The following is a 21637-nucleotide window of genomic DNA, read 5'->3' on the forward strand; positions in this document are numbered from 1 at the left end:
CAACCCTTCTCCATCCAGCCTTCTAGTAGGGCATTCACCATGGGTGTGGCAGGCAAACTAGATCCCCCGTAGATCATGCAATGCAAAGCCACAATGATCATCATTATCAGGCAGACTAGATCCTCCCGTAGATCATGCAATGCAATGCCACAATGATCATCATCATCACACCTGTGTTGCTGCCGGGAACATAGTGGTAAAATATGTATAGGCATGCTCCGGACCAGGTGCTCAGTCATCACAGGACCTCTATGCTTGAAACGACAAAATAGCCGAATGACGTCTCATTCTTGTTCAGGAGCCTTTGTCCATGTCTCAACTCAAAGCAGGAACCCACTGCAGCTGTCGTGCCGCAGACATGGTGTTGTGTCACAATTTCAGCCTTGCAAATAGAGGGATCTTGTGTTTGATCGCGAGCTGCCACCATGTATTCTTTTGTGTTGCTGAATAATCTTCGTGATGCATGCAGGCGCCAGATTTTTGTTGTAGCCAGTCATGCAACATATTCATGTTAACGTGTAGGATTCATACTGTGTATACTCTGTTTCTTTTAATGCAATTAGCATTCTTAGTCTTATGTTCCCCTCTTTGACGTGCTGCTGCTGTCTCCTATCAGGCCCTTGAAATGTAGCTCTTGCTGGCGAGACAACAGCACATGTGCAGGGTCACACAATGCGAAACTACAGCTGCACACTGCAACCACTATGATGCCCATCCAGAGGTGTGCTAATCCCCTTACAAGAACCTCAAAATGAACCCTTTTGCTGTGATACCGATCGGGCTAAAATACCACCCAATGTAGAGAAACCCAGTGCCTTTACAGATCAGATTGGCGATATATGACTTGCAGAACATAAGTACAATGGGCAAGAAAATGTCCTGGCAGTCTTGTACATCACCCCACATGCCTCTCAAGCACCAAACCGGCAACTAATTTCCTGAAGTTTAACTTAGTACACTTTGATCTCTCTTGCCCTAGTATGATAATACTACTGATAAGATGCTAATGATTATAGCAGGGGACTTTAATGTCAGTGTATCTAGATCCGCACATGCCTGGTTTCCCAAAACTTGAGAGAAGCATTCGGTGTTGAAAGGGCCTTCAAAGACTTCATACCCAGGGTGGAAACATGAGGGGTCGTCCACCATGTGTTTGTTAGGGCTTACTGACATCAAAGCACTTAAATACGTATACTTAACCACCCACAGCACTCTATTTGGTGACGAACCCTGTGGGGGAACTTGGCTCGCGCGCCCCCTGATTTTGTTTCTCCCGCGTGGCTCTCGTAATCCGGCTTCTCCCCGTAGCTAAGCGCCGGCGGTGGTTGGTGTGGTTGTAACATATTACCAGAAATGGCGCGAGTGTTGCGCTGCAAACGCCTCCCAACGGCAAACGCCGACCAACGGCGTGGACTTTGTGGCCGACGCCAGTTTCTCACTGTGTTTGGCTTGGTCCGCCTCGGCTCGCAGTACAAAGTGCGCACGTTACCGTATACATGCGGTATACACTCCTCACCGTCTAGTATGCCGTACGAAAAGTCTTTCCGTACCGCAAAGTGGGCGCATGTGCCTTCAGCAGCCGGCACGGTATTAAAGAGATTTAACGGCGCCAAGTTACCGTATGGTAAGTGCGGTAATACGCTGTTGTTGGACCAAGTGTCACAAGATGTGGCTACCGCCTTTCTGACTGGCGTCCACGTTTGCCGCAACCCGGCACTTCCGTAAAGAGTAATACGTGCATGAACAAGTTTACCACAATGAATATTTCACACTCATCACATAAGTCTTGTATTCCGAAAGGCTTGAATGTTAACCACTATCATCATTATCACGTTACCGTAGGCATCGAGTGAAACACGCAGCTAAAATGTGTTCGGTCATCGCAGTAGGTTAGTACGGAACTGCAATACTGTACAGTATATCGTGCTTACCGTACGGTAACACGGTACTGCTGAAACTCTCTATTAGCGTACCTGCGTAGCCTCGTCGGTAGTGCTTGGCGGCCAGCAGGAAGACTTGAGCGCCAGCTCATCTCGTAGGTGCGGCGACTCGAGACGCAACGATGGGAAGCACGAAGTTCAGCACCTCTATTGAGAGCGCTCGATGTGGTTCCTTCCAGATGGACGCGGACATACTTGCGCATGCGGGTTGTCGACGTGAGCTTCAGTCTGCGGCCGCGCCCTACGTCTCGCCGTCTGCGTGTGGCTACGTTCGTCATCTCTGTGTGGACGGCGGACCGGGCGGGCACGTGTCCACTGCGCTACAGTTGAATATAGCAGACACACTGGAAGAAACTGTGAGAGAATGGAGCAATCATAGTACGGTAAATTAGAAGCCATATTTTATCGTGACTGCTTCTGAAACTGATGCAGGAGGTACTCGTTTCGTATAGATGGTCGCGTGGACCCGGCGACTAGAGTTCAGACATGCTGTATAAGTGACTGACTGAGCAGAACAGCAGTTATGAGAACAAGTAAACGCGATACGTGGTTTGGGTGAACGAAAAGTGGCACGTGTGCTTCCTTCAAACAATTGTGTTTCAGTATTTTGCAAAATTGATCGCGTTATTGTACGTTTCGTGCGCTGCCAAAGTTCTGCGGTAAGTTCTGCACTAGGCTGCAGGGATACATTTTCTCAGAAGATGCAATTGCTTTCAATTGTCATTGCAACAAACCTCGACGTCAACCTCATAAATGTGGAGTGATGAGTTCACATCGAGCCGTCACCATCCGATCGACGACGACGACGAAGTTGAGCCTCCGCATCCTCAGAGCGTGCTCGAGCCAGGTAGCACGCGAGAGAAAACATCCGGGCATCTCGGAAGCAGCGAAACAACTCGGTAGTTCGTTCGTTGGAGTGACGGCTCAAGAAAGATGCGATACAAATTTTGCCCCACTCTTTCGCACAAGTAGTTCTGTCTCCGAAAGAAAAAAAAAGTGGTAAAAAGCTTACCATGCTCATTTACCTAAATAATGGCGTTTAGCGTATACCAAGAACACCATCCGATTATGAGACGCGCCTTAGTGGGGGACTCCGGATTAATTTTGACCACCTGAGCGTCTTTACCGCGCATTCAGTGCACGACGACGCCAAAGCCACTACGTCACCACGGCGGCTCGGCTCATTTAGTTAATAATATTTGGGGTTTTACGTGCCAAAACCACTTTCTGATTATGAGGCACGCCGTAGTGGAGGACTCCGGAAATTTTGACCACCTGGGGTTCTTTAACGTGCACCTAAATCTAAGCACACGGGTGTTTTTGCATTTCGCTCCCATCGAAATGCGGCCGCCGTGGCTGGGATTCGATCCCGCGACCTCGTGCTCAGCAGCCCAACACCATAGCCACTGAGCAACCACGGCGGGTTCTCATTTAGTTCTAGTACCCCATGCGTCCATGGCTAAATGTTTTATAGCTCTTCCTGGTTTTGAGGCTGCTAAGCTGATGTATACTTTCGCAATGGTCAGAGGAAAATGACGGCGTCTGGCGCATGACACCCGAGCCGACCCTGCTTGACAAACACTATCTCCGACTAAGGGCAAATAATGTTCAACGCAAAGAATCGCTTACCAAACTGCGTCGCCTCGCAGCCGCCGACGAACGCGAAGTGCTGCCAGCAATACACGCCTCAATGGCTCGAGGGTGCCCGCGCACCGACCTGCGCGTGCCAGAAACATTGGGAATAAAAAAAAAGGTAGTCACGTGATTTGAATGTCGTAGTCCTTACAGTGCACGTGCCATAAGCACAAGGGCACCCATGCACAGCCCTGGAAGTTTCATGAAAATTCGAACAAATGGTGGCCACGTGATCTGAGATTTTGTAGGTGTGGTGCTGTTGAAATTGTGAAGCGAGCGGCAGACCGAACGTTCGCATCGGGACCGGAATGCCGCCTCCCCGCGGCCGGCACCATTCGCCGCGTCGGCACGACGAGTGCTGAGTGTCGGGAAGTAAAATATATATCTACTTCGAATTAACGGTTTAGTTGTGCCAAGGAAAGTTCTGCGGCCACTTGCGTGAAGAAGCTTGCGCATGAATAATATCAAGCACGAGTACTGAACGCGAATGGCATCAGATTGGGAAAAGCACAAAACGATGAAATGTCCTTTTTTGTTTTGTTTCTATTCTTAGCGCACATTTCATTTCGGCTACCTCCTGCCGTGCGCTTTGTGGCCGACTCCCTTTGTGCGAACTCGCCATAAATGCGGATGATTATCATAATCATATTGCTTCAAGGGTTCTCTGCCTTGTGATGGCTTTACCAGTGCTCTCAAAAGGTATTTTCGCGATTGGTTGGAACAATAAATATTGGATCTTTTTTGAGATTTATTCGCGTGTTCGTCTCTGTAGGGATGGCAGCAAACATACGCACATTTAGCGAATCAGGCGGCAGATGCAAGCTTTGCGAATTGCTCACATGACCACCACTCTCGGTTGTGCGCCCGGTTCCGTTCCAGTGCGCGTGGTATTTGACAGACAGAGATCAAGACCAGCTTGTCAACCATTGTCAGACACCGTGCCAAAGCGGGTGTGCCATATAAATGCACACGTATTTACGACAGCTAAAATTACGTGTGTAAAATATGCGACCGACATTGTTTTGTGTTTAGTTCTGAACCTCTCGCAGAATAACCTTGCTTGGATTTTTGTACTATCGCATTCATTTCTCGGAAGGTCATATGATGCTAAACAACCTTGAGGATCCAGTGACGATTTGATTCCTTAACAGTTTTCCGAAAACAGCAGTTGTTAACGTTGGATGAGGAGGAAATAAAAGGAGAGAAGGCAGGGGCGTTAATTAGGGAAACGTTTGGTTAGCTCCCAAACGCTGGTGACGGAAAAAGGGGGGCGAATAGAAAGATGAGAGAGGGAGGAAGGAAAGGCGCGGCGAATTTGCGCGCGCGCGCGGAGGGCACCACTAAGCCAAAGGCGTTCATACAGGCCAGTCGCCCTCAACAACCACAAAAGCGCCTTCCCAGCCTTGCGGGCCAACGAGACATGGGGACGGTATTGATGTAAGGCCTACACGGACGGCAGCCCACGGTCTAAAGGTATGTCCACACCAGCCTAAAAAACGCGCGCCACACGCCGCGCGCAGCGAGCGGTGCTGTCGCGCGCGGCAAGATTCACGAAAAGCGGCAGCAACGTGCGGCAAACGCGCGAATGGGTGCGAGACCCATTTTTTCGCGGCAGACGCAAAACGAGCACCAATAAGAAGCGGGCCGCGCTGTTTTGGCGCCACCTGTCTCATATGCACAGAACCATAATCAGTGGGCTCTGAGATTTAACAGTGACACGCACGTCGTAAAACCTCAGAGGCCATTTCCAGTCAAGGGGGCTGTTTTTGTTAAGCCTTCCACACCGCCACCGAGACGTCGACGCAGAAGTCGCCTCGCAATTGAGGCGTTTTTGGAAACCATTCGCGGAAATGCGTGCCTCCATGACAAATCGAACGTCGATTTTAAGGACAAGGAGCTGCGCGCCAACCGCTGGCACATTATTGGGCAGCAGTTTGGCATGACAGGTGAGTAAAGGTGAAGGCGGGGAAGCAGAGTGTGCGCCTGGCCCTCAGTGTCCCTGTACTGCCATATAGAGTGCACCCAAAACTTTCTCGGTCGCTTTCTGGCACGTCGGCGTCGCACAAGTAAAGAACAAATAAGTATTATAGTGTTCACAGCCACCAGTAGCTCCTCGTCCGTATCCGACATGCCTGAGGGTGGCCGGCAGCGGCACAAAAAAAACACAGACACTTCCGATGGAACGCAAAATTGGCAGAACGGAGAGCGCATCGTCACGAGAAGTATCGAATGGAACGAGACAACGCGGGACTCCACGACCGTTGCCGCGTGCCGCAAAACGCGACTGTGGACTTGCCCGCGCGCGTCTGCCGCGCGAGCGCTTGCCGCGTGCATGGTGTCGCGCGCGTTTTTGTCGCTAGTGTGGACCTACCTTAATTGTCGCAATGCGTTGGAGCTTTGTCTTTGCGACTGAAATCGAGGACAGTGGCAAAATAAATGCTCGGATATTCTCTTCGCTGCCAGCGACGTCGCACGCAGCACTGTTGGTCTAGGGTGCCTCAATGCACTGGCATCGAGGCACCCTACGTCGGCCATAGAAAATGCACCGTGTAAGCATTCGTGAAGGCCACTGCCAACCACAGCTGGCACAGAAGCGACGCCTCACGTCGACTAAGCCCGGGTGGAAGTCCGAGTTGGAGGGAAGTGTTCAGTTCATGGGACCTGGGGCGTCTTATATTTGGGGTGTTCCACTCTGCTAACGAAAGCGTGCGTGCCAGGTGATGAAGCTGCTTTGCAGTATCTGTCCTGGAAAGAGAAATGGAAATTCTGTGTTCTTGATGTAACATGGAACTGCTCGATACGTTTAGAGACTCGCTCACTATGTTGAAAAAAAAAAACATGGTATATTTCAGGGAAACTCCACTGCGACTCAAGGATATCCTGAGAACTTGTGGAGAAAGCTAAGACACCTAAGACGCTCCCGCTCAAAATGAGCTTCGCGCATACAATCAGATCAGAAAACAATCGCAAACCATGACAATCGAAACAAGCGCGAACGAGACGAAAGCAAGCAAAAAAACGAGCGTGAGCGAGAGCTGACGCGAACAGAGGATAGTAAGAAAGGAGCGGTGCGGCTGAGACCTGTTACGAGCACGCATCGAGCGGTTGGGCTGTCGCGTATTACAGCTGTATCCCGCGCGCACGTTACTGAAGGGGCCGCTCTCATTCGTGTCCGCCGTTCATGGCTCGCTTCTTTCATATCCCGCTCCGCGTTCGCTCTTTCATCTCTCGTAGTGCTCGTTCGCTCGGTTACGCCACCGCCTACGCCGACGCTCGCCGCAGGAAAATCTCCACTCATTGTTCAATACGGCAACCGTGCCTGTAAGCGGCGAGCTGTCGGTGTCTGCTTCCGCTGATCGCGAGCCGCCTACGCGTTGACCTGGTGGTTGCCGAGTGAAACAGGGAGCGGAGTTAGTTCCTTCGAATCTGGTGTCGGTGGCTTGCGGGCACTTGACCACGCGGCTCTTTTCATATTTGCCTACATGTGATGCTCTGACAACACCGTTATGTCTCAAACGTATGCATATATTGGGACAGCTCGGTTAAGGCTAGTTTGGACACCTTGCATGTCAAAACAGGAAAAAGGGAGATGGATCAATTTTCACCCGCTATTGGCGTAGTGACTATGGCGTTGCGCTGCTAAGACCGAGGACGCCACAACAAATCCGGCCACGACTGCGGCATCTTGATGTGGGCGAAATGCAAGAACCCCGTGTACCGTGCACTACGTGCATGCTAGAGAAGCACAGGTGATGGAAATCAATAGCACGGCGTGCCCTATAATCTTATCGTGGCTTTGGCTCGTAAAACCCCAGGATGTATTTGAAATTTACGAATCAACGTCCTCCGTCTGAGCTTGCTTCTCCAATATGCTATGCTGCCGAAAGGCTGTCTACTATCTCTCCAAAACCGTGACATTTCTGCACTTGCGAGCGGATCCATGCGAGTACATGTTCAGCACAGCCAACTATACACTATACTATACACTATACTTTACTATACTATTCTATACTATGCGATACTATACGTACACTATACTGTTAGTTGGGAAAGGAACTGGTAAATCGAACTGCTACGTAAAGCTAACAAACTCCTGACGCTTCCGCAGCTAGACCTTCGAATTCGTCGCAATGAGCTAGATCTGCTTGACATGCAATCTCGCAAAGTGCCGCTGACAGGCAAATATTCAAATGGCATGGTTTCCTTTTCCTGCCATGTTTACCTACATAAATTTCCAGTGCTCGCGAGCATAAGATATGCAATACAATGAATCGATAAGTTAACGGGTGAAAGGTTTCTATTAGTCCCATTAAAGCCTTGGTTCATGTTACGTGAAACACCCTGTATATCGAAAGCGAAGGGAATCAAACGCAATAGCAAGCCGTCTGTTGCATTTAGTCCGTACAAATTGAGGTTTGTTAAAGAGTATTAGGTTTTCAGTTTGTACATTTGTTCGGTTTATATATCTGCCGCTCTGAAACAGGCCCCATAACAATTAGTGGTAGAGGCGGCGCTTTATCTTAACTGAGCGGCAACATTTCCCTACCGCGGAGCAAATGGGAGTCGGAGCTATTTTTTCGCGACATGCCGCTCGCTGCACTTTGGGGAGACCAATGAGGAGATGCCCTATCATTCACGTGAATGAACGCTGCAAGGAAATATACTCCCCCTTCACAGCATCGCTGATCGCAGCAGCACTGATTCGATACGATAGCCAATCACTTCCTTGCCGCGGCGGCAAAGACGCCCGCAATTGTGTCCACGTCAATGCTGCCGCGCTCTGCCGCCGCCTTCGTCAATGTGCGTGCATTTTTCTCTCGTGTGGACGTACCGTACGCCTGATAGAAAGACCAACGTTTCACTGCAATCGACAGTAATTGATAGCTGAAAATTGATTTTCTCGTGTCTGTCCAGCCGTTACATTCAGGTTTTATCTTTACATTTTCATGACAAAGCATGCAATGGCTCATTGAGTGAAAAATCAGGTGTTCGCTAAACAGCACCTAAATTCCCATTGGCTGCGACGCCATGTCACGTGCGCGCGTCGACAGAGCAAAGGGGGTGAAAGGGTACGCGTGCTGTGGCGCTGGCGCACCAGGTGTCGCGTGACAGGAGAGGGAATCGCAGCGACTCCACGTCACCCTGGATTGTCCGCGCCCGTATTATCCGCGCGTTCTTGGTACCTGCTAGCTCTCGCCTGTGTTCCTACTTCGCCTCGGTAATCGCTATAAAGCGATTATAGCATTAAAAATCAGAATACATTAGAAAGAAAAAAATATTGGCGATAAGAAGTTTCGAACCTACGGCTTAGATAGCAGGCCTGTACAATCTGCTTTTTGACATCATTTCTACTTGGATCGAAATTTCCGAGCCCAGCATGACGAAAACAGTGACGTCAAAATCTCCGCATCTTACTCATTAGAATTTATGGCAGTCGGGCAAGGTGGCATGACGTGACGGATCGAAGTGTACCGGCCTTGTGCTATCTAGGCCAAGCGTCTCAACGCGCTCGCTTGCCCAAGAGGAGTTAATAACTCGAAGGACTGTTCAGCGGCGTTCAATCAGACATTAATGCTTTCGCATTCACAACTCGATCATTAAAAAGCGTAGGTGTCCTCGGACTTTATTGAGCGCGAACACGGGAGCCCGTAGTATTCGGTACTGTCAGCGCACTCTAACGGTGGCGACTAAAAGCTTTGCGCATGCTCAGTCGGTGCTCTCAGCATGCGCAAAAGTGGCGCTGCGATCGTTCAGGTGCCATGGGAAAGATGGGAAGTGCATAGATTTGTCTGATCTTCGTGCTTGTGGCTTCGGACGTCGTTGCGACTTCGCTTATTACGCTTTATCGGCCTTCATTGTAAATTTCACAGCAATCAGTATTTTTCCAAGCGCACAAGACTCCGCAAACACACGCAGTCACTAATAATTGCAGCGGTTGAGCCTGTCGAGGTGGCCAAATGGAAACACACCAAGCATCTCAACGCGCTGACTTGCCCGCGAGAAATTTGTAAGGGCGGTATACGGCTCTTGTCGGCGCATGCGTCAATGACGTAAATGCTTCAATATTGGTCTTCTGTACTAGAGGTCCTGTGTTCGAATCCTGCCGTCGGGCAATTTTAATAATGTTTCTTTAATTACGTATTACACGTTTAAAATTATGAGTTTACAAAATCCCCGAAGCCTTTTGAAGGCAGGACGACAAAGCTTTAGGCAAATTCATGTACTTCCCATAATTCCCCATGCTGACTGAAGCGCCCTATAGCAGCCCTCATAGTCACTCAGGGCACAGGTAAATATTCTATGAAACTTTATACTGAAATCGACGCGCTTAGGCGTTTGCGCTCAATAGGAGGAACGTAGTATATCCTCACTTGCGGGGAAAACGCGTGCGATATGCCGCAGGCGGCAGCACGCGCCAGCGCTGGCATGGCCATACTTGCGGGCGTATTTGCCGCCGTGGTAAGGAAGCGATTCGCTATCAACTGCAATCACTGCGGCTGAGATCAGCGATGCCGATACAAGGGGGGGTGTAGTTCCTCGCTGCGTTTGACCATGCGAATCAATCGGCTGGTCATCATCGGTCTCCCCGATCGGTGGTGAGCGGAATCCCGCAACAAATAGCTCTGACACCCATTCGCTCTGCGCCAGGACAATGCTGCCGCTAGCCTGTTTTCGCGGCGCGCCTTTTTTCCGTTAGTGTCGACGCACCCTTACACCGAAAATGACGGCCACATCCTTCAAGTATGCTTCACCGTCGTACGAGGGACGACGAATTTTGTCCACCAGCGCACAGCCACCGGCCTTTCAACTCGGGCCCTAACGGCAATGTGCCACTGGATGCTGCTTGCTCAAACCACTGCGCCATCGTTTGCAGCATGTGCTTCGTAATTTATAGGCGGTTTTACACCACGGTCACGCACTTTGCAAGTGGTTGCGTCAGTGCATCTATATAACAACTACAAACACTCAATGAAGATGGTTGTGTGAGATTGTTGGTTGGTCATCATGCAATGGCATGAAGTGTAGCGCAGCAAGAACAAGGACCGCATGAAGACATGAAATACAAACACTTGTGTCGACGTTTCGTTTCTTCTTATGTACTCGTTTTAGCCACGCAACGCTTCATATGACATTCAAAATCAGTGGATACTTTGTCGCATGAGGGCGACATTGCGTGCATCACGATGTTGTATTTGAGAAGAAGGTTGGGGGGGGGGGGGTTGCTGGCTGTGCGGATCGTGGCGAGCATTTTTTTTTCTTTTTTTAGCATTTGATCTAGTTGGACTGTCATTGTGTTACCCAATGAGTTTTTTTTTATTCTTTGCCCGAAAGTGAGCTGACTTCCATTGTGGTCACAATTGGGCCTTCTCTTCCAAGTTCACCAACTATCTTGGCACGATATGTATGTGAGGTTTGCTAACGCATTGCAAATGCGTTAGCAAACCTCACACTCAACCTCAACCTCAATCCTTTTTGCTAACGCAAAAAGGAGTTCGTTCTAGAAATTGTGGTGTGACATCTTTATTTCAGGGCGCATGTCGCATTTAGTGGGACGCATCCATTGCAGGTTCTTTGCTTGTTGACCGCGTACGAAAAATATGCGGTTTTCAGTTCTCACCAATACCACCTTCTTGTAATGCGATAGGAATTATATAGACACTATAGGCGCATTTCTGCCGTCGCCGTCGGCATCGCCGTTAGATTTCGTATAAAGTCCAAGGGCGATAAAATCGTCGCCGTGCGCCGTATGCAGTATGTGCAAGCCAAATATTGAGGGTGATGCGGCGATCGCGGCTTAACCACTAGCTTAACCTCACTCACGCACGGGAGGGAAGCGGGGACGAAGCGCGCCATTTTATGTCACGCGCAAGGCTCCAGAGAGAGGAGAGGGAGGGGAACGCGTTCTAGTCCGGGCTAAAGCCCATTTACTCCGGGCGAGACCCGGGCGGCATCTCTACAATTGCTTGTAGGTACAGCGGGGTGGGGCGTTTCTCACGGCGCTCGACGTTTCTGCGCAGGCCCGAGTATGAGCGGGTACGAGAGAGAAAATCTGGGGGCCTTTGCTCCGTGAATATGTGACTCTGCCTAGGCACTACGGAGGAGGTTTCTTAGCGCGTGTAGTATGCGTTTGTCTGAAGGGGCAAGGTTCTGACTGGTGTCGTATATGTCGCGGGTCGCTTTTTTCGTCGCGAAGATAGATTGGATTATTTACAAGCACTTCTCCAGGAGGGCACATGTAACCGGCAAACGTAGGCATGAGCTTATAATAAAGCAGGGGGCGCAGGATCTCCGGGGCACCCAAGGGGCAGCGGGGGGATCAAAGCTGCAAGCAGGGCTGCCCGTGGGTCGGGGCCGCGGAGGCCGAAGTGTGCCAGGGTGTGTTCGCATAAAACATCAGGGCAACCCCTGATAGCGGACAGCCGACCTTATACACCCGTGGCACGCGCAAGCCTCTGCGAGCCCCAACCCACGGACCAGTCCGGGTTCTAGTTTTGGTGTCCCCGTTGCCGCTTTGGTCTCCTGGAGGCGGCGCCAATAATGCGAAATAATGACACGTTCTTTCAATTAGTAAAAAAAAATCACGATTGAATAAATATAATTACGCCCAGCCGCCAACTTGCCACGCTAAGTTCAGCACTACCGCGCCCCGCGACTTCTGCCGGCACGCCTAGGGGCAAACGCATAAAACACGCGCTAAGAAACTCCTTCGTAGTGCCTAGGCAGAGTCATATATTCAAGGAACAAAAGCCCCCACATTTCCTCTCTCGCACCCGGACTTACCCGCGCATGCGCGCAAACGTCTGGCGTATGCGTAAGTGCCACGCCCCGCTGTAGCTATTAGCAATCCGCCTCTTTCATGTTCCTGTGCTGCCCTCTAACGCACGCCGCTGGAAACGTTTTGTAAGGGTGTCGAAGATTTCGCCGGTTGATTTGTGTACCTGCGCCCATGTTGAGTGTGCGTCGGTTGTTCGTTTCGTGGATCGCGATTAATTATTTATGGTTTCTCCGGGGCAGTAAGGAGTTGTGCGTTGTTGTGGTAACAGCGCGGCCCATAAAGGCACGATGAGTTCCGTCTGCCGGCGCGGCTGGCTTGAGTTCGTTGTCGCTGATGACTGCGATTGCTCATCGCTTTTTGTATTCCTTTTACACATTCACTAAACATTTCGCATGTTCAAGAAGCCTTCGAGCGCAGCCTTCCACGTGGGATTCGCGAAAGCGGTGCATTTGTTTACCTCTACAGCTTCAGATCGCTGTTAGCTTCGGTTATTGTAGAAACGGCGCATTGCTGATACGAAATAATCTCACAACGTAGCAAAACATACAGACGAGTCATTATGAGCGGCGGAGTCACTTAAACAACTGCAACTGTGATCCAGACACACACATATATATACATTACGGGCTGTTACTACTGATTCTCGCTTTTGTTTAACTTCATCATACTTACAATTTGCCCGTGCTATAAAGTACTATTAGAGACAACTGTGCACGGCATAAGTCCTCACTTATAGGCCGTGTAGTTCTCTCGCGAAAACGCGGATGCCATCGCTGACACCGCTGGCAATTGAGCGAGTTTATGCTGCTGTATCGAATGCACTGTCTCTTCTTTCCTGTTTGACGCAGAGGTAAACAGGGCTTCTTTGTAATTACGAAATGTCTGCATAACAACACACAGACAGACCTGCCATTTACGGGGATGCGACCGGCAGCGTTCGGGAACGGTGACCTAAGTACAAGATGTTCGCACAGCGCTGTGTCGCCGCTTGCCGTTTATTGTGTACGCGCCGTGCGAAGTGAAGAGTAGTTGTCAAATCGTTATAGGGCCACAACCTAACTATAAGAGCGGTTTCTTTCGTCCCGACTGCTTACTTTTTAAGTCGAGCTCCATCGGTAGCGGGTGCACGAACTCGAAGGGGTCAGGCCTAACTTAAACTTCGCTAAACAGGATCAGCATGAGAGAGTTTTGGTTAGGGGACGCAAACGGCTTGCGCACGCATGAATTAGGGTGGCCGGTACGGCGCATGCACAGACCCAGGCGTAGGAGCCTGCGCATGCGCAGTACCGCCGCCCCTAGTTCTTGCGTCCCCTAAACTAAAGGTCTCTATTAATAGACTCAAACTTCACGTGCACGGCTTGATAGGACTGACGTTCATGCATTTGAACTTCGAATTAAGGCATGTGGACGCATTTTGAGCGCGAATAATTATATTTACAAGTGGATGAGCTGCAGCTATCGCGTTGTCGGTTCGACGGCTGATCACGTAGGGTTCGGTCAAGCTATCACGGTCGGCACGCTGATTTTGTCGGTGCCGTCGTTGTCGGCCTACTACGATCAAATGGTCTCAGTGACACAGTGCTTAATAGTCGGCCAATCGTCGGCGTCAGCGTCTTGTCGGTCTCGTATCGACCCAACGTTACCAAGCCTTGAAACAGTATACATGAAGTAAGGCACACGCTGCCACCACCAGCAACAGTCGGCCGACGCTGCAAGAAGACTGCGTCAGCAACGTGTCTTTGAAGTGTCACCCAAATGTAACGCAGGGGTTTATCGATAAATTTGACAGCCACCAGTGCAAGGTGGCAACTATTTTGTTCACGGTGCAGTCCGGACCAAGCCCTGGCTTTTTTCTGTTTCAAAGTGAAGTTGCAGTCTTACGCACGTTTGGCGCGCGTCCCTTCCAAAACGTTTTGCGACTAATCCGCTAGGGCAGGGCGCATGCGCCGTCGCGCCGTGTAAATACGTACCCAGGCGGGCGCGTGCGCCCAGCAGGGCCCCTGAATCTTGAAAGCCTTCTGCGACAAGGAAAGTGTCCACCGCGCGCTTTATTTCCGCGGCTTAGTTCGCGTTGATACGACAGGCACATTGAACTTGAATTAGCTCACTGCTGCTGCCGCGCTTCCTTACTTCAGCGTTCTGACAGCTAGTTTCCGCTGTCGTCGAGTGAAATGTGTTCATGTTCGCTTGTGCGAGCGTGGCACCGTGTTTGTTAATTTAGTTAGTGTGCCTGTGTTGACAAGTTTATGCGGCCGATAAACTACTATCCTTACTTCGAATAGCTCTCCACTAATTTGCTATCGCAAAAAATATGCCCCGCCTTCGGGAAAAAAGGCGACTTCTTTAATAGCTTAATGTCAGTTAAAACGAAAAAGTTTGACGTATGTACAATTAGACACTAAAATACGGTGACGTTTCACTACAATGAGGAAGCAAGCGACTATTTTAGTTTCTCCTTTCTTTCCCCAATTGCAGTTTCACCCAATCAGCGAGGACGTAATGGCGGCAACTGATGATTTGTTATGCGCTGTAAAATTCTAGCAGCTTCACAGAGCAACTAAACTTTTGCCTTGCGTTGTCATGGCATCCCACAATTCAGCGTCTTTGCAGAGGTAACGGGGCCGTTGGCGTATGCGCTCCTCGGTTATTGCCTCAATGTCTTTGTTGTAGCCTTTCTGCTTCCTAAACCCTCCCGCCGTTCCTACAGATGTCGGTATACAGAAGTGGGTGTGGCTTCTGCAAGGTGAACCTCTGTCGCTGCCGCAGCATGATCAAAACCGATACAGCAGCTGTTGTCTCGAACTGGTTTTTAGCTGTGCCTTCACTTGCTTTTGTTCTGCTGTTCTGCTTGCATCCATGATGCAAGAATATGCTGACGGAAAGTGTGGTTACCTTTCTGCTTGATATATCCCACTTGCTCTTGTGGTATTTATCTATTTCCTAGTTGATGTCGCAGCCATGCATAAGGTAGATGGACGGGACCTGGCATTGACCTTCATCATTGTTATTTACATGTATCTTGTTTGCGCTTAGTTTAAATCTTAAAAAAATGAACTGACTAGCTCACCAGGAAGTATATTTTATAAGCTGTTGCTGTTACTGTTCGCATGGAGGGAGTACTGGCGTTATTATATCTTCTGGTTCATTCATGTCTTTGTGGCCCGTCAGTAAATTGGGCTGTCATTATATATACTACGATGTAAGGGTCTGTACGTATATCTACGAAACCTCTGAGCGTGAAATAAAAATATACCTCTTACTGTTCTTCACAATGTGGTAAGCAATACACCAACGGTATGTTTCCACGTGTCATATCACTGCTCATATCTAATCCAGCCACATTGCCTGCTTATAGCAATAGCACTCGTGCCACGTTGTTTAGCAATACGCTGACGGTACCTGAAGCATCGTCGAGTGCGCCGAGGCGGGCGTCGAGGGCGAGGTCCATGGATCCGGAAACCCTCGCCGTCCTTGTGACAGGCATTGGGCGCTGGGCGCGGCGTAGAACCTCGAAACACGCGCTCCAAACCTTGGCCAGACCCTCTTCCACGCAATACCTGAGCTGAACCCACGGGCGGTCCTCGGCACCGGCTCGAAAGAGTGGTACCGTATTGCTCCAACGCCTGCGAGCTGCTGCGAAATGCAGCGTATGTTCTTGTATAGTGACCATCGCTGAATCGAGTGGTGCGATAAAAAGGCATATTCAGGAAATGATTGCAGTGATTATCTTCAGCCTGCTGTTCATATTGGGGGTAATTTTCCGCTTGCAGTAGGCAATTTCTTGACGGTCATAGAGCGATTAATCAAATTATGCGGCATGTTCAAATATAGAACCTTCAATATAAACAATCACTTTAGAAGGAAGTAAGGAGCAGGATTCCAAAAATCGAAAAGACGGAAGAACAAGCCAAGTCTTTCAAGGGAGATTGAACATCGAAGCAATTTCATTGCAGACGAAGAGAGAGAGAGAATAAACTTTTATATTGAGCAAGCGCAGTTTTCGCCCTAGGTGGGTGTCCTCCTTATTCCAGGTAGCCGTGGTACATGGTCATTTCCCGTGCCCGTTCTATCAGGCTAAGCTTTCGCTTCGGGTCCGGGTATGATCGCATGTTAATATTTCGGAGACAAGATTTTTAAAATTTTTTGAGGGGTGCTACGTACGTGCTTTATTAATAACACATACCGACTCAGATTAGAAGTAGCCGTGCCGGAAAATAATTAAAAAGTATAGCTTGAAAGTTGTTACTCAGTTCAGAAGAAACATGCATAGTCTCCACATGTGACCACTAGGAAATGCAGTGGTACTGATCGATGTTTATACACCTCTGAATAATTTTTCAGCATCATAAACTGAGGCGGTCATCTATGGTGACCGTATTACTGGACAACTGTAGAGCAGAAGTGACATCTTTTTTGTGTATACAAAAGACGCTATAAAATCCCTGATGGTTCCTACCTGATGTAGTCCCACACGATGCTAGAATCATTAATGGACAGGGAGCTTCCCACGGAAATGCTACAGAAGGAAAAGTAATGTTGACCTCTGCATAAAAACAAAAAGGACACGTCGTTCAAACATGCATTTTGCAACAAATAAGAGAGATAGCACCTCGAGCGCTGACCGAAATGCAACCTTGCCATAGAAAAAAAAAAGCATTTTCCTTGTGCAGTAACGGCCGCATATAAAAGGCCCGCAGAAAGAGTGAGGTGTAGAAGTTTTGTTGTTGAATAATTACCGTATTTATTCGACTCTAGACTAGCGTGTATTCCAGGTTGAACTTCGAAATTCGAAAGCTTAGGAACTAAACAAAAATTCTTAATTCTGCACCGAAGGGAAAAAATTCAACATGTTCGAGCAGTTGCGTTCCTGCAGTGCTCGCATGACCAGATCACCCTGAACTTCCTGCAATGCCGTCGTGACCCAGTTCACTACCTCACTAAGCGTTGTAGGCATGTCAAAGTTAACAGGCACGTCTCCCGTTGACAGAACGTCTCAACTTGTTCGGAGCGACGCTTCGAAAGTTTGCGATCTCCTTCGCCTTCACCTGTATAATCACGGCGTTATGGAAGTTCCCGTTTCTTTTTGTCTGCTTATGAAATCAGGAACATGTTCTTTCACATAGTGGTATTGGTCTTTCGGAGGTGCGCACTGTCTGGTGGTTGCGGCCAAACCGCACCCTCGAATCTAAGACCACCCCTTAATTTCCTGCATTACTATTTAAAGAAAATTATTCAGCCTACATTTAAGTATGACAGTAAGTCGTGGAAGCTGCCCCGACATCTGAATCACTGAAGAGATCGCAGTAATTCCTTTTGATAGTAAAAATGCACTCTAGTGATACGTGACGGCAAAATATGCGTCATATACACTTTGAAGACACGTGGTGGCGGAAGAGGGTAAAATATCCCCCCATTCGAAGCTTCCATCATGATTTTCATTATGAGGAGTGTTGTCTTATATAGAGGATTGAGGATCAGAAATATTCCAAAGGTTGTGTAAATTGCACACTTGGATCAATCAGTGCTCGAAATTCTGATATTTTTTTTATTCTGTCGCAAACATTCCTAATGATTTCTCATTACTTATCACGTGCTTTACAAGCAGTATTTATCCAAACAACGTGTTTAACATATAATTATGTAAAAGCTGCTACTCATTTCAAGGTAAAGGCAGGGTTTTCCCATCGTTCATTGCAGTCGCTCACCAAGTGGTAACGTGTGTCATTAGAGAACGTTTTCATTAGGGAGTACCTCTTGTTCGGTAATTAAGGAATTCTAAAAGCCCTACGGGTTTCTAATGAAATCTACAAAGCTTCCCAAAGTTCAATAGTCAATTTCTAAACAGTGTGATTTCTAGATTCTTGTCTTTTCGGCGCAGCCTATCTGATACCTTACAGTGTCGAGTTATCCTTCGCCTGGCGACCCCTGAATTATCTCTCGCCTGCGACACGCTTGACGCTGCACCTTGGCAACACCTGTGTTGTGCACGCCTTACCCTCGTGTAAGCACCTGCACCGCTAGCTTCCCATTACTTCGCGGTTAGGGTTCTGTATTTGCAGTAGGCTTTGAAAGGACTGGACAATACGCTGTTACTTTCGATATATTTGGTCACTTGTTCGGAAGCTGCGTGTAACAGTAAGTCGACACAATTTTCCTTTGTTTGAAGTTGAAACTCGTTTGTCTCCCCCATTCGCCTTCTTTATCTTTCTCTTGAGGATTTTCGAGATTGGTACCTAGGTTTGCCGCGGGAATGGCTTTTAATTTCGCTGTTATTGCTTTTGCTGCATCTCAGTTCTCTGCGGTCGCGCGCTTAAGGCAGCGGAGTATAAAATGAGTGAAGTTTCTCCACCGTATCCTGTAATGCCTCCAATGAAAATGCGGTAAAGCCCCTTAAAATCTATAGCCGTAAAATTCTTATTATAGCGGCGCGGACGAGGCATCATTTTGACTTTGCGTGGCAGGGCAAGAAAAACGAGCTATATATGGCGTACCTGAGTTGCGGTGTCGGCAGTGCTTGATGTATGTCAAGCACACTTGAGTGGATTGTGCTCCCGCGAGTGCTTGTACAGCAGGAGTCCGCGGCGACTCCAGACGCGACAGTCGTGAGCAGCATACTCGATGCCTCTCTGGACATCACTGGCTGTGGTTCCTTGCAGACGTCCCCGTAGATACTGGCGCTCTCGGAATTCCGGCCGCGGCTCCAGTGCGAGGCCGGGAGGCGCCTTGGGCCTTCCACCTCTCGGTGAGTTTCTGACTTCGGACTTGCAGGCGGAGGAGACCGGCGTGAGGACTCTCCGTTCCAGGTGATCACTGCAAACTCCTGATGAACTTGCCTGAAAATGGAGCAGTCATGGTAACGTTAATTTGGAAGAAACTTAAGTTTGGTTTACAATACGAATAATTTTTTGGGATGTGCGCCAAAAATACGTCACATGTACGCCACATGTACGCCAAAAAGTGTCTTCGATGAATGGGCATCTATTGTCACGCGGTATTTATTGCCACATAGCAGCCACCTTATAGGCTGACGTAGCACAGCAGGGAAGATTGCTTGCAAAAAAGTACTGGAAGGTTGCTGTTGATAATACTGGACAAGCCCACGTTTGGCCGGAACCTAAGTATGGGCATATTTAGCAAAAGAAACAGCGGCATAATGTAATGACTTTTGACTTGAGTGGCACTTCACTAGAGTCATCGAAACGTTTTTAGCGCAAGGAATGAAAAGTACAAATCGTCACTGCTAAGATAATCGAGATAAAACAGCCTCACCCCTAGTCGCACTGTAATGAGATTCCTGTCATGATTACGATGCGCAGAGTTTTACACTGGCAAAAATTACAAAAAACGACGAGGGACGTGGACGGACGAAGCCCAATGCATCATTGTTATACGTCCATCTGCGTTCTTGTTCTCTCCTGTGCAATTTTTTTTGACACTGCAAAATTCAGCGCAACGTAATCATGAACGTATCGCGAATAGCCTCTTTCATTCCTTTGCTTAATGACATTTCTTTGCAACGACAATTCCCGATAAACTTAATGCCGTACTACCGGGAGCCAGTTATTCTAAGAGTGCAATTAAGCCAGACTCCACCTCCACGGTGTGCCTCAATCATATCGTGGTTTTGGCTCGTAAAACCCCAGCATATATATGAAATTTACAAAGAAACTTCTTCGTCTGTCTGAGCTTGCTTCTACAATATGCTGTACTCTCTATAAAGGTAGTCTACCAATTCGCCGAAACCGCGAAATTATTTCACTTGCGAGTGGATCCATGCGAGCACGTGTTCAGTACAGCTTTATTACAGTACTGTTAATAGGGAAAGGAACTCGTAAATTTACTACTATAAGCTAACTCCTGACGTTTCCGCACCTGGACCTTCGAATTCGTCGCAATTGGTTAGATACGCTTGACATGTCCAAACGCGCAAAGTCCGGCTGACAGGAAAATAGTCAAATAGCATGGTTCACTTCTCCTGTCATGTATGCGGACATAAATTTCCAGTGCTGCTTATTTAATTTGCTCGCGAACATAACTCCTGCAATACAATTAATCGATAATTTAATGGATGAAAGATCGTGTGTTAGTTGCGCAATTTCTGTTTAGTCGATACCCAGCCGTAATCCCATTGCGTTCCCTTATAAAGAGTTTAATCGCTCACTATAGTCTTAAGCTTTCTCAGCAGCGGTACTTGTGGAAAGGGAGTCCGGCACGCGACAATTCAGCTGACGTTGCTGGCATAAAATGTATCGGTCCACAGCCAAAGAATTCCGAGTGGAAGATGTTGTTTCTCACCGAAAGGCGTTGCGTTGCAGGCAGCGACGAACGTGGAACACAGGCAGCAGTGCACGGGTCAATGACGCGAGGGCACGCTCGCTGTCTTCATGAGGCTCGCGATGTTCGTGCATGCGTAATGATGATTAGAAAAAGATGAAGATCACCTGAGGACTTTCTGAACCATTCCTAGGCTTCAGAGGTTTTGTTTTATTTTTGTTTTCTATAGTTAAGTTATTTCATTACGGCAACTGCTTTATCGCATGCGTTTTATTATTACGTGCACATAGAAAAAAGAAAGAGGCAGCAAATGGAACTTATAATCACTCTAAACGCAAGACTAGACTCGAAGCCTCAGGCGTACGTCGCATGGATTTGACGCCAACGCGGCAGGGTATTTGTTAGCTCGACTAATGAATACGAGCTCGTGAAGGATATTCAGGCTATCCATGCAGGATGGCAATAGGAGCGAAAATTCGTTGAGAACCGTTTCGGTTATGTGTACAACATCTTGACCGATACTGTTTTGCATGTTCTTTTGGATCCTCTCGGAGCATTCTTTACTCACAACTTTATCACATCACTTTTGTTTTCACACAAATCCAAATGGTTCTATAGAATCCCCACAGTTCCGTTCCGCTTTTGGAATTTGTGGAAACAACAGTTATGAACTGCCAGGCAATCGGGGCGCTTACAGAGTCTCGTTATCCTGACCCACGGTATGGCCGACGAAAACTCCCCTGCTGGCATGCAGAAATACTGGAAAATGTTAAAGTGTTTCCACTCAATCTGAAGACGCGGACACCCGGTGCATGCACTCGCGCTATGGTCAGTAATAAGGCCGATGTATTAGCAAGCACCGCAGCCACGAGGCGCCTGTTTAGCGAGCGCAATGTAAAGTTGCTCTTCCTGCGCTTGCATTTACTTCCTGGCGCATTTTATTGCTCATTTTTATTGATATTTATTTATTTGTTGATGATACTGTTGGCCATAAGGGCCATTGCAGAGTGGG

At 48.4% G+C, this 21637-nt stretch overlaps 1 protein-coding gene across 1 annotated transcript; it reads right to left on the reverse strand.

The window, feature by feature from the left end:
• Positions 1–574: 574 nt before the first annotated feature.
• Positions 575–20759, reverse strand: LOC142574874 (uncharacterized). The gene is made up of 6 exons (XM_075683877.1): positions 20647–20759; positions 18843–19184; positions 15751–15984; positions 3570–3657; positions 2136–2294; positions 575–637 (listed from the first exon to the last, which is right to left on the reverse strand). Exons 1-6 carry the CDS (start codon positions 20757–20759, stop codon positions 575–577), a joined length of 999 nt encoding a protein of 332 aa, XP_075539992.1.
• Between the last annotated feature and the right edge of the window lie 878 nt (positions 20760–21637).

Source organism: Dermacentor variabilis, chromosome 1, assembly GCF_050947875.1.
Source record: "Dermacentor variabilis isolate Ectoservices chromosome 1, ASM5094787v1, whole genome shotgun sequence".
In the NCBI taxonomy this organism is placed as follows: Eukaryota; Metazoa; Arthropoda; class Arachnida; order Ixodida; family Ixodidae; genus Dermacentor; species Dermacentor variabilis.